General features: G+C 50.0%; 1 protein-coding gene across 1 annotated transcript in view; it reads left to right on the forward strand.

Annotated features, from left to right (window-relative positions):
- SLC4A4 (solute carrier family 4 (sodium bicarbonate cotransporter), member 4) overlaps positions 1-13,515 on the forward strand; it is a 158,997-nt gene that overhangs the window by 73,070 nt on the left and 72,412 nt on the right. The window contains exon 6 of the mRNA XM_009886487.1: positions 3,109-3,288. Coding sequence (XP_009884789.1) covers positions 3,109-3,288 — 180 coding nt within the window. The remainder of the gene's footprint in view (positions 1-3,108; positions 3,289-13,515) is intronic.

The following is a 13,515-nucleotide window of genomic DNA, read 5'->3' on the forward strand; positions in this document are numbered from 1 at the left end:
CCTCAGCTCTTCCCTACAAAGTTTTATTAACCCTGATGGTGGTTTCAGTGATGGATTTAATGAGAAAGCGCTGCTTTTTCAATAAAAGAGGAAAATAAAGAAATAATCAGAGAACAGTTAAAGTTGGAATCACAGCATCCCAAACTGGTGGGGGCTGGAAGGGCCCTCTGGAGCTCCCCCAGTGCCCCCCCCCGCCAGAGCAGGGGCACCTCCAGCAGTGGCACAGGACGGCGTCCAGGCGGGTTTGGGATGGCTCCAGAGGGGCACACTCCCCCACCTCTCTGGGCAGCCTGTGCCACTGCTCTGCCGCCCTCACAGCAGAGAAGGCCCTCCTCAGGTGGAGATGGAACTGCCTATGGTCACGTTTGTGCCCCTTCCCTCTTGTCCTGTCCCTGGGCACCACTGGAAACAGACTGTTCCCATCCCCCCGGCACCCTCCCTTGAAGGATTTATAAGGGTTGATAAGATCCCCCCTCAGTCTTCTCTTCTCCAGACTGAACAGCCCCACGTCCCTCAGCCTTTCCTCAGCAGAGAGATGCTCCAGTCCCTTAATCATCTTACTAGCCCTAAAGGGAAGGGACCCTAAAGCTCACCTAGTTCTAACCCCCCTGCCATGGGCAGGGACACCTATCCTCCAGGGAATAACAGGGAAAACGAGAAAGTATGTCGAGAAGGATAATGGATGAATGAAAAGAGTTCTTCTCAGTTAAGGAAGAGGAGTCAGACAATCAACCTCAGTGATAACTGATGCTTACCTAGAACTGCCTTTTGGTCATTACATAGAATCATTTGGATCCTGAAGGAGACACACAAAGATATCACTACGTGTGTGCGAAAGGAGTAGCGTACGCTGACTTAATTTGCATTTTCCATCAGAAACGTGATGTGTAAAAGGCCACCTCTCTGAGGACAGAGACACCCGGCCAGCACCACCTTGGGCAGAACGGTGGCAGGTTTTGGCCGGCGCGCTCAGCCCCTGGCCTGCTTTGGGCTGCGGTTTCTCCAGCCATGGCGAGCAGCCCCAGCACCAGCTGATGCTTCGCTCTGCTGAATGCGATGGCCATTTTTTTGCAGTCAAAATAGCCACAGCCCAGGATGAACACTCGGTGACATTGCTGAGAGCTATACCCTGTTCCCCACGGCGGGCGAGAAGACACACAAAAATAAATTTTCCAAGTGAGCCATCCAGCGGAGGTACCTTTAACCAAAACACTGAGTTTAGAGAGCGTTACGCGAAGAGGTGTCAAAGAGCAGAATGAAATAACCCTCCCGCCCTCCCCAAACTCAGTGCTTTGAATTATAATCACAGGAAACAGGCTCAAAATTGTCCCTGGCGTGAAGTTATTAAATATCAGGTGCTGCACTAGTTTGTAAACTTGGAGTTACACAAGCGGCCTCTGTATCTCCTCTGTAGGTGCGTGGGGGCGCACTTATCTTCCTTTATTTTTGTGTCTGTGGATCCAAATGCACAGCTTTGCTAACTTGACAAAAGAAAACAACCAAAAACCTCTGAAGTTTTATGCCGAAGCCAAACGTGCTTCCGAAGATAGCGGCTGATGTCAGCGGTCCGAAACCTTAACCCTCAAACATGGAATGTCTTTCTTTTTGAAGTCGCTCCGAGATGTGTCGCCTTCAATGTCCTTCTTCAACACCCAAATTAAATCTAATTCCCCGGGAGATTAAATTACAAATCGGTGGCCGCTGTTGCTGTAACACTGTCCCGAGAGGGGTGTTTTTGCTGGTCCAGGTCCCTAATCGGATAGATAGGGCTGTCCAAGAAGCCTGCAGACTTGGTTTCCACAATTATTTAATCATGAGCACTTGGTTGCTGTCTGGTAGCGACACGCGGGAAAGAAAAGCTCAAGAGAGCTCTCATTGTTCGTTTGTGTTACATCAGAAGCATGGAAGGGAAGAAATATTTGCCAGATGGAGAAGGATAAACTTGATGAAGACAGACGTGTTGTTCTGAAGGAAGTACTCCAAAAATCACTAACGAAAAATAACGAACGACGAAAGCTCCCAGAAAAATGGCGCTTGGCAAAAATAAACCTTTTGCCAAGCGTTTAGTCTAACCGTACCTCCGTGCATATAATCGTCCTTTTCTCAGTTTGGGTGGAAGAATGAGGCGTTTTTTCCCCGGTGATTCGAAGAGGCATTAATTCTTGGGCGGCGTATAGAGAGTGACTTTCTGACTCACTGAGTTAGCAAATGCGATGCATGTTCTGCCTCCCTTTTTCCCATAACTTTTATTATTAGCGCAAATAAAAGTTACCGGTAGACAAATAAGAGCTGCCACTTTCCCTTGGGGGGACAGTACGTTAGCTGAAGTAATCAAGGGAACAACTTAATGTGAGATTTCAATGCGCAAGAGAGATTCTTAATAAATCTGGTTACCTTTTTTTTTTTTTATCTTTCTCCCGTGGGATAGGGGAGAGGAAAGGAGAGGATTGATGGAGAGTGAGTAGTTTGGGTGCCTTTTTTCCCGACAAAGCCACATAATACGTGCCATGACAACCGGAGCAAGTTCTGCCTTTTGTAGTTGCCGTCATTTCACTTCAGTTCTGAGAGTGATTTAATTAGTTACTCATCCCCAGGACTTTCTCCTGTCATTAGATTAGGTTTTATTGGGGCCCTGCGAGGTGAACTCGGGCCTCCTTGAATCTGGTAGAAGTTTTGCCGGGTTATTTTTGGGAGCGTCCAGGAACTTGCAAAGTAGCTGTGGCTTGTTCAGAAAATTGCAGATTGCCTTTCTGAACTCAGAACCGTCTGATCCTCTGTGCTGTTGGTTTGAAATAGGCTCGGGGGTGGGGGTGGGGTATGCAAATAACAGAAGGGAGTCCCGGTGCGATAGGTACGTGGCGGTGGCCAATGGGTTTTGCTGGATGGAAACGCTTATGTTCCAAAGAAACGCCTAAGAGAGATTCCCGTTAAAAATAAAATGGTGAAATCTGGTGGTGGTTTTGAGACGGGAAGGAAAACCTTCAATAAAAGTAGGGTGAAAATGATCCGACTCTCTCCCCCTGCTCTCCCGTGGTGCGGCTGAGTTTTGTGCGTTGCGATTAATCATCCTCTCCCTCCCCCCCGCCCCTCTTTCTTTGCCTGCGACAGAAATGATCGTTGACAATCAGATCGAGACGGGGCTTTTGAAGTCGGAACTGAAGGACAAAGTCACCTACACGCTGCTCAGGAAGCACCGGCACCAGACCAAGAAGTCCAACCTGCGCTCCCTGGCCGACATTGGAAAGACCGTCTCCAGTGCAAGTAGGATGTTTACCAACCCCGATAATGGTAATGCAGAGGCTAACTGGCTATAGCCTTCCCTTTTCGAGCAACCCACCAAACTCGCCCGCCCAAAACTAACTGCGTTGCCTTGACGATGCTTTTCTAACCCACGATTAGCGTCGCGAGAGCCGTACTGATAACACGTCAGTGGTGGGCTCTGCAGGCTGCTTTGGCCGTGGCACATCGCTCTAACCGTATCTCCACTGGACCGGGTGGGAGAGGAGAGGAGGGGAGGGGGCAGGCAGGGCACGGCAGGGGCCGGGGGGGGGATGCTCTCGTAGCCGGCGGGCAGGAGGTGATGTAGGAAGAGCGATAGGAAAGAGAGATTCACAAAAAAACCTCCAACCGTGCCTGAACCTGAAAGGCCAATCATCTGAAATGTTTGGGCAGAGACGAAGCTTTGGTGCGCGTTCAATTTCTATAATGGATGGTGTCCACGGCACTCTCCATCAAAAATTAGGTGATGGTAACGTCTAGCTTGCATTTTATTGCCATACAATCATTGTCCAGTGTGGGTAAAGCTGATTTCCATCTCGCTTTATTCATCCTAAAGTCGTTTTGTGGTGTACGTGGTGAATGTGTCTCTCTCTGTCTCTAAAAATGCCGTAATAGATAGTGCCGTGTCTGTAGTGGTGTCTGTAAAGGTGTGCGCGCGCGTGGACGCAGACAGCGATAGAGGCCTTGGCACGACTCTGGACTTACCCATACACTGAGATTCGCAGGCGTCTTACTGGCGCTAAAAGCCAAAAAGAGGAGGTTTAAGCCCACTGTCACGTGGTAGAGTTCTGTCAGCTGCCTCCTGTCGCCGTCTGGAAATTTGCCTTAAGTTGCTGTTTTAAAATACCCGGAAATGAAAGCAAGCAAAGAATTGTTCTGTTCTTCTTGCTATGTTGAAGGCCTCTTAGCTTTCTGTGTCCTGCTTCTAAAACTCACCCTAACACTTCTCCCTAACCTCTTGTCGTACTTTATTAATATCTCCTGGTTTTTATCATCCTTGGCTTTCGCAGCGGGGGTGTGTGTGTGTGTGTGTGTGTGTGTGTGCATGTGAAGGATATTCCTTGCTCTGGGTGGTCCATCTTGTCATGTCCGAGTCCCTTAATAACGCGGTGCTTAAGGGAATAACCCAAAGGCGCAGTAACGGGAATGAAGGGAACGTCATGGGCGTGCAGCTTTGCCGTGACTGTCCCTGCAGGAGTCCAATGGAGCAACGAGCGGGACTGTGCTCTGGAGAGTGCTGTCAAGGAATTCCAGTTGTGGGGAAGGAGCTCACTGTGGCCAGATGAGGTGGTTGGAGGATGCTAAAGATGGGGGAGCCTCCGCCAGAGCACGCTGCGGGGAGGGGAAGGGTTCTCCGGGGCATCAAGCTGTGGCTGCCCCATCCCTGGAGGTGTTCAAGGCCAGGTTGGACGGGGCTTGGAGCAACCTGGGCTGGTGGGAGGTGTCCCTGCCCAGGGCAGGGGGGTGGAACTTGATGATCTTTAAGGTCTCTCCCAACACAAACCATTCTATGATCATCTAGCTTTGCTTTTGGGCTGCAAATCCCCACCAGCCTTGAGCAAACATCTAGAAGTGGTTAATCCACACGGGTAGGAGTGCCTGTGGAGGGCCAGGTGCAGGAGACATGCTGTTCGGGAGCTCGAGCTAAACTGTTGCTCCTCAAGCCCCTCTGCTTATTTCCCATTAGCCTCAGGCATAAAATTTGTAGGTGCCTCATATTTTTGCCCTTAAATCAGCCAGGCCTTTCGGATCCCTGGAGGATGCCTCAGTCATGTCATCCGTTGAGTAACTCGTGTTTGTTTTCAGTTGGGATTAAGAAATTGCATTCTTCCTAGCACGTGCTCTGGGGCTTTCCATCGTGTCCTCCCCACTTTCCGGTGTGTCCTCCCAGCTGTTTGCAGGGGAGGCACCTGCTTTCTGCTCAAAGAAGGACACAGCTGTTGCAGGTGAAATGCATCGGCATTGTTCGCAGTGGTGTCTATAGATATCGGTTACCACCTCCACGACTGCTACTCTTTCGGAACTTTTGAAAGGATGAACAGGTCTGCTTTGAGAAGGATCCTGGACTGTAGACGTTCTGCATGGGAGGCAAACCAGAAGATGGACATGTCTCTAGCACGTGTCGCCCGGGTGCGTGGCGTAGGGGATGCCCATGGTTCTTGGCTCCAGCCCCAAACCCCCTTCCTGCAGGTAGTCACTGCGACGCCCAGGGGTGGCGTTTGGGCAACGATAGGCTTTTTCCTGTCTTCTGGTTGAACAAGCTTAGTGTTTTGTTTGGAGTACCTGTCTCAGCGAGGTCCTAAGGTGTAGAAATGTAAAGAAACCTTTAGGATTGACTGTATGACATTGCTGTGAGTAGTGCCTCCTTCGGACACAACAAGAGTGTAACCGAGGGGTTAAAATGTGCTCTGTCTACAGCGTCCCTCCACCTTCCACCTCGGTCTTGTATCTATTTTTACTGCACCGTACGCTTGTAACAGCCACCTCTTTTTTTTTCCAGCAGCTGGTGAATGTCAAATTCTTCCATTCTGCAGTTAAAGTCGTTCCTTGAGGAGCCATCAAAACCTCAAGGTGTTTCAATTAAAACTCACTTAGGAGGTTTGAAGGTAAACGATGCCCAGTGCGTTATTTAACTCTGCCCCAGGCGGTAAGCCCTGTCTCTTGGCCACGGGGAGCAAGACTTGCAGGGCCGGTTAAAGAGAAAATAATGGCTTTTCCTGGGAGGACAACGCTGACAAAGGGTGTCCGTTTACGTCCTCACTCCAGCCCCTGCTTATTTTTCCTGGCCAAGGGCATCCTTTACTCAGATCCTCGGTGACTTTGTTTTTCATTCATTTCTTCTTCTCGGTGGAAGAGGCTGTGCGGGTCCTGTCTCAGGTGGACCGATTCTCAAGAAATTAATTCCTGGCCTTGCTCAGCCCCACTCGCTGACCTTCAGCCGCTCCTCTCGTGCTGTTTTGCCTCTCGTTTCCCCACCTGGGATGTTTATGTGTTACGAGAATATATAATGCATTATGTTCCACGACAGTTCAAGCGCTTTGAGGCTTAGGGAGGGAGATGCAAAGGGAAATACTTCATGAATAGCTGTTACTGTTATTTATTATTTACACTTTAATGACAAAGTAACTCCAGAATGTATTTGATCGAGTTATACCATGCTCCCCGGAGTTCGGTGAGCGCCTCTCATGTGCTTCTAAAGGCAGAGTTTGTCCTTTAGACAGATAAAAATTTAATGAGGCCAACAGGAGCGCAGCTGCCTCTCAACATGGTTAATCGCCATAATGACAGTGCCACCAGCCCCTGGCGCTCCTAAATTTCCCCGGAGCTGCTTTCCAGGTAGGTGTTTCCTTTCAGCGTCTACCTTTGGTTTCGGCGTCAGCGAAACCTTCCTGCAATATTGATGCCGCCGCCGCCGGGTCAGTGCGCATCACTTGCTTCTCGCCTCCGCGCAGGAGGTTTGCGGGTTGGTGTATCCGGTGCGTCAGTCGAGCTTTCGGCTCCGCTGAGCCTTACTGCCCCCGGTAACAGGGGCAACTTCTCTCTGGTTTACCCATAAAACATGTTGATGTAAACGGCAAAGCACCCTGCTCATTTAATGGACGCGGTGGTTGCGTGTTCTTTAAGGGTTGTTAACGAAACCACCTCTACTGAAGCCGCACCAGTCCCTGCTGTGGGTTACGTGTAAAAATATGACGTGACTTACTGGCTCTTACTGGGCAATCACAATTGATTTGGAACCTATGATTCTGATAGGTGCCTAATTGTATTAAATTAATTTCAAAACCATTTGTTTAGGAAACACTTTAATATAGTTCCTGGGGAAGGACTTTTTACGAGGGCATGTAGTGATAGGACGAGGGGGACTGGCTTCAAACTAGAAGAGGGGAGATTGAGATGAGATATGAGGAAGAAAGTGTTGGCTGTGTGGGTGGTGAGCCCCTGGGGCAGGTTGCTCCGAGAAGCTGTGGCTGCCCCAGCCCTGGAGGTGTTCAAGGCCAGGTTGGATGGGGCTTGGAGCAACCTGGGCTGGTGGGAGATGTCCCTGCCCAGGGCAGGGGGGTTGGAACTCGATGATCTTCAAGGTCCTTTCCAACCTAAACCGTTCTATGATTCTATGATTCTACGATCAAAAAGCCGAGCAGGCAGAGCTGTACCGAGTAATTACTCAAAGTTACCTTACAAAGACACCGCCCTTTTCGTTGCTTTTATTGGCGGAAGGTTGGGCTGTATGAAGCCTTCAGCAAGGACGTCGCCATCTTATATTTCAATTGAACTCCTGCAGGGTGGTTTTTTTGACAGCTTTTTTTTTTTTTTTTCCTGTGTGCATGTGTCTTGTTGTCTCAACTGGCTTTCTAAGAGCTCTTTGTGTCCGTTCCTGGCACGGGGTACAGCCCTGGACGCAAAGGTTTGCCAAGGGTTTGCCGCTCTATACAATGAGGACGGTGGTCACCATCCCGTACGCAGGTGCCGGAGGACTCTCTCATCAGTGTTTGCCGGTGCTTCGGCGGTGCCGTTCGCTACGCCTTTCTGACATCTGTGTTTCAAAGCTTCCCTGCCTGCCGGCGTTTTGTGTCATTTAACAGAAAATGGCAAAAGCGTGGAAGAGAAGCGGTGGAGTCGTACTAAAACCGAGCTGTAGAAAGCTGTGACGCCTCAAAGTGTGAGCGTTTAACCAGCGACAATAACGGCATGCTGCCCAGCATCGCGCGGATGGTGTCTGCGCTGCCCAAACACCTCCCGAACATCGTTTATTTTTGCTGTGCCGACAGCATAGTTTGGAAACGGTTAAAATAACACTTTTGAAAGTGTCAAAATGACACGGTTAAAACAACATTTAGGCTGTCTGCAGCGCGTTGGCTGATGCGCTGAGAGGAGGATAGCCAGCAACAGACGGCAACTTTTCTCCTCTCGAGTTTTTATTCTACGTTAAGGGTTCAGCTTTATTCAGTTAAGTGTTTTTCGTACAAATTGCATCCTCAGGCCCCTTAGAGAGCTGAGTGATGGTGTCAGCTGAATCGCAGCAGCGCAGGAGGAGAGAAGGTTAAGTCAGAAAATGGGTGTTTTCAAGGGACGCTTGAAAAACCCCACCAAGGTATTTAGCTGTTGGCATTATTTGAAGCGCTGCAGAATAAGGTAGGCGTTTCCAAGCCGGGATTGGTGTGCCTGGGTACCTGCAGGGTCAGGATGCTCTGAGTTGGCTCCTACAGGGACGTGACCGCATTATTTTTTTTTGTTCGAAAACAAAACATGTGTCTGCCGTTCTCATTGCCCGCGCCGCAGCTGGGGACGGCTCGGCACGACCGGTACTCAGCTGTTGAACTCCTCAATTTTAGGCCGCGGGGCTGGCAAGCTGGTTCCAGACCTGCCAACTGAGCGCTGGAAGGTGGAGCTCCGGAGGAGATGTCGTGCTCCGAATGAGCGGGCTTCCCACTTTGGTCCCCGAACTGTGCGGAAAGGTGCACTTGTGTGTAACTGCGACTGTTCCAACACCCTGTCTCCTCCCCGGCTTGCTTGTGCGATTGCTTGAGCGTTGCTTTCTTGCCTTTTTATTTTATTTTTTTATTTCGTTTCCCCCTTTGACTTGTTCAACTTTGCTCTCTTCCTCCTCTTTGCTGCTGCCGCTGTCTCCTGCTTGCACCGCACAAGCACGCAGCCCGCTCGAGAGCTCCGTGCCCTGCCTTGCGACCCGCACGTTGGACGATGAAATGGGAGTGCGGCGCAGCCCCAGCGTGGGATGGCTCAGTAAGTGCGGGCAGGAGACGGGCGGGCGGGCTGGGGGAGAGGAGAGGAGAGGAACGGGCAGACTCCCACCAGCCGATCCCCTAACGCTTGCTGCTGCATTAACCGCGTGGAGATCATGGAACGGCCGCTGCTCTGGCTGTCCCTGTTACCCCCACTGTCCCCTCTCGCTGCTCGGTTTCACTCTGGTTTGCCTTTTTTTTTTTTTTTTTTTTCCTCCTTCATCTGCCCCTCAGGCGGTGGCATCCCTTCCGTAAGCCATGCGGTGACATATCTGCCATCTATCGAAGTAGCCGTTGGCCGTTCAAAGGGCTTCGTGAATTTTGCCACCAGTGCAGCTTAAATACTTTGATTTCCATATCAATTAAATGCAAAAATAGGCTTCCTCTGTCACACAGCTAGCGGACCCCGCCAGCTTTATCCCTCAGTGATGAACTGGGCTTTTCTCAGGCCCTGTTTCTGTGATTCTCCTCTGTAGAACGTTGCTCATCGGGAGCCTGGCTGGTGGCAGAGGAGTGTGCGGTTCCCCAGGAACGCATTATTGCACTGATGGCACAGAGACGTTCTTAATAGGTCCTGGCGATCTACAGAAATCTGAATTTTAGGAAATACACCATGAAAGGTGACTATCGAGTCTATCAGTAGGATGAGGTAACAACACGGAGGGGTTTGGATTGCTTACCTTAATACTTGCACCAGCGCCCGGCTGAGCGCAGCCAAGGAGAGGCTCACGTCACTTTTGCCATAGAGAGAGTAACGGAAATTAGGCCCAAATCAGAAAATTATCGTTAGTTAGCAAACTGCGTAAGGGTGAACATCGTGTGCCGAAGTCTTTGGCTGAGGTCTGGGCAGCAGGAGCTTTTCGCTCCGCTGGTTTGCTCGGGGCTCTGAGAACCTGGAGGCTGAGAGGCTTCTTGTTGCCTTCTGCCCCCAAAGTTCCTCTCGATTCAGAGAAGCTGCTCAGTGGAGGACTCCCAAGATTTTAAGGTTGGGTTTTTTCCCCTCTTTGAGGTCTTTCCCAGAAGCGGCGTCGCTAGGCTTCCCCCAGAGACTGAGATGACCTTGGTCCACTGTAACCTCCCAATGGTTGAGTCTCTGCAGGGAGTTGCTGTCATGAGCAGGTTTGTTATACGAACATTAAAAAATGAGTATTGGACGTGTCCTTCCTGGCTTTGGGTCTTCAAAGGCGCACAGCCATTAGAAGCCTGAGTCAGAAGGGTTTTAGGCTGTACAGATTTGGGCCACAAAGCCAAGTGGCTTTCGAGCCAACGTTGCGCGTGTTGTGTTTCTAGCAGCATTTTTCCATTAGTGACTTTGCTTGGCAGTCAAGAGAAATTTCGGGATCTGGGGAAAACTTAATGCAGGTTGGGATACTGTCGAGTTCCTTACGTCAGCAAAGTTAGTGAGAGGTGAAGCTTGTGGTTTCCAGTCCGTGCTCTAGAGATCGTCAGAGTCAGTACTGAGCGGGACTAGTCTGAACTTGAGGACCTTGTAAGGCATCTTCAAAAGATGGGATGTGCAGGCACCCAACTTCAGGGGAGAACAGTCACGTTTACACGCTCAAAAGGTTTTGGCTGTCAGCGTTAAGTGTAAAATTTCTTGCAAGGAGATAAGAATCGTCTTAGCCTGCGAGAGCCCTGTTTAAATTGGGACTATGAGCTGCTTTCTACCTCCAGAGAACAAAGAGCACGTTGTAAAGTTGTGGTGCTCAGATGTCTTAATGCAAAGCCAGGCCGAGGACGGCAAAAGGGGGTGAATAAGGTCTGCGTGTTGTGCCAAGAAGTTGGAGCTGTGGGTAACGTGCTCACAGCTCTTTGTGGGGATGACTCTCGGAAAGGCGTGCAGGGGCAGGCTGGCTTTCTTCTCGGGCCCAGGTCCTCCTTCCTGGTAGGGTTGCTGTCACTGACTGAAACAAGAGTGCTGTCACACACGGAGTTTCTTTAGAGAAAATACCAGAGCGGTGCTGAATTGCCAGCGAGGGATTTAGGGGCAGGAGGGGGACATTCCTCATCCGAAGCGCTCTAACTGTGACGGAAGGAGTTTCCTGAGAGCCCTCTGCCCGGAGGTCTGTGCGTCTTGTCGTACAGGGTTTTGTCTCATGTCCCTCACTTCAAGTCTCCGTGTGTTTCTCCGTGTTCAGCCTTGGAGTGGTAGTGCTGCTGTAGCTGTGGTGGTTTTAGAGGTGGAGAAGAGAAGGCTCCGGGGAGACCTTGGAGCCCCTTCCAGTGCCTAAAGGGGCTTCAGGAGAGCTGGGGAGGGACTCTGGATCAGGGAGGGGAGCCATAGGACGAGGGGGAATGGTTTTAAACTGAAAGAGGGGAGATTTAGATGAGATATGAGGAAGAAATTCTGTATTTTTAGAGTGGTGAGCCCCTGGGGCAGGTTGCCCCGAGAGGCTGTGGCTGCCCCATCCCTGGAGGTGTCCAAGGCCAGGTTGGACGGGGCTTGGAGCAACCTGGGCTGGTGGGAGGTGTCCCTGCCCAGGGCAGGGGGGTGGAACTCGATGATCTTCAAGGTCCGTTCCCACCCAAACCATCGATTCTATAGTCAAGGTCATGCTTGTAAGCAGGTGTGGTATTTATTAAATCAGGGGGGTCAACGGGAAAAGTCAGACAAGTGTTTTGGCACATGGGTCTCTCCAGGTCAGGAATAAATACGGAATGCCTTGAGAAGAGCTGCTGGGAGGTTGATGTGGTTATGTTGATCGTGTTGGGAGAAAGAGGCTGCTAGCAAGAGGCGATAAAGTCATTAGCTGCTTCCTCTGGAAAGAAGGGTAATTATCTCCTAAGCATCATTGAGCCTTGGACAACTAATAAACAAAGCAAACAAATGTAGTCTGGAAAAATACCAGCTGTGAAAGCTGTGGGCCCTGATTTTAGCCTGTTTGCCCTAGAACTGTACCCCCCGAGAGGCTGTGGCTGCCCCATCCCTGGAGGTGTCCAAGGCCAGGTTGGACGGGGCTTGGAGCAACCTGGGCTGGTGGGAGGTGGCCCTGCCCAGGGCAGGGGGGTGGAACTCGATGATCTTCAAGGTCCGTTCCCACCCAAACCATCGATTCTATAGTCAAGGTCATGCTTGTAAGCAGGTGTGGTATTTATTAAATCAGGGGGGTCAACGGGAAAAGTCAGACAAGTGTTTTGGCACATGGGTCTCTCCAGGTCAGGAATAAATACGGAATGCCTTGAGAAGAGCTGCTGGGAGGTTGATGTGGTTATGTTGATCGTGTTGGGAGAAAGAGGCTGCTAGCAAGAGGCGATAAAGTCATTAGCTGCTTCCTCTGGAAAGAAGGGTAATTATCTCCTAAGCATCATTGAGCCTTGGACAACTAATAAACAAAGCAAACAAATGTAGTCTGGAAAAATACCAGCTGTGAAAGCTGTGGGCCCTGATTTTAGCCTGTTTGCCCTAGAACTGTACCTAGAAATTTGGAAAGCCACCAAAGCAGTCTGCAGAAAATGAAGGGCTACCTTCAGCAGACGCCTTTCTCTCCAGCTGTGTAGTGCAGCTCTCCTGAATAAAATGCCTTGAAACAGCGTTAAACAGCTGTGTAAAATAAGATCCCTAGGATTTTCTACCCTCGCTCAAAGCTTTTTGGAAGCCATCCCTATTTCCTTCTCAGTTGGAGTCGTTAGCCGTGCCAGGACTCGGAGGTCTCGCGGTAGGGCTTGAAGGAGAGGAATCAATCTCTGCAGTGCCGTCTCACCGGGCGCAGCAGGGCAGCAGCTCTCCCAAACCCCACAGTGGCCCTGGGCAGGGTGGGATATACCCAGTTCCGAGAGGAGCCAGCCCGTATTCCCGCCTCTGCCGGTCTCGGAACTTCTCCAGATCTGTTTAACTCTCCCGAAGACTTTCTTCTTTAATTTCTTTCACTCAGTAGCGCTCTGGTGATAGAAACCGATAGAAACTTTGCTTCGACTCCCTGAGCTGCGGGACACCAATTATCAGCCTCAACGAGCTTCGCATTTTAAAGAAAGCGCTTCTCTGATTCTTTACTTGATGTTATCGGCTCAGATTTGCAGAGCAGCCCTGTGTATCTCTGCATCGAGCTTCAATCTTCCATTTTAATTTATGGGTACGTTATATACTCATCAAACCTTTCCCAGAGCTGGCAGTGTCTGCCCAACCTTTAAAAGATAATTAACCGCAGCGTACAAGAAAAATGAACCCTGGGTTTCAATATTGGGCTTCAGGATTACAACCTGGGTTTATTTTGGTGGGTTTTGTCCAACTTTGCTTTTTACCAAATAGAGATATTTATTAAATAGCCACATCACAGAAGGTGTTACCACCAAAGTAATGTCTGCGCCATGTAACAGGCACAACATAGGTCAGCAAATTTCGTAATTTTTTTCCTGTTTTGCTTATGTGTTTATCTCCTACCTACAGATTCATATCAAACATTCAATCCAAATTTGTAGACTTATCTAAGTCTGGCTTCCTAATAATTAATTAGGAGAATGGTTACTCATATATGTAGCTTAAACCGGTCTTCCTTGT

The sequence above is a fragment of the Charadrius vociferus genome, unplaced genomic scaffold, assembly GCF_000708025.1.
Source record: "Charadrius vociferus isolate BGI_N301 unplaced genomic scaffold, ASM70802v2 scaffold676, whole genome shotgun sequence".
NCBI classification, from domain to species: domain Eukaryota; kingdom Metazoa; phylum Chordata; class Aves; order Charadriiformes; family Charadriidae; genus Charadrius; species Charadrius vociferus.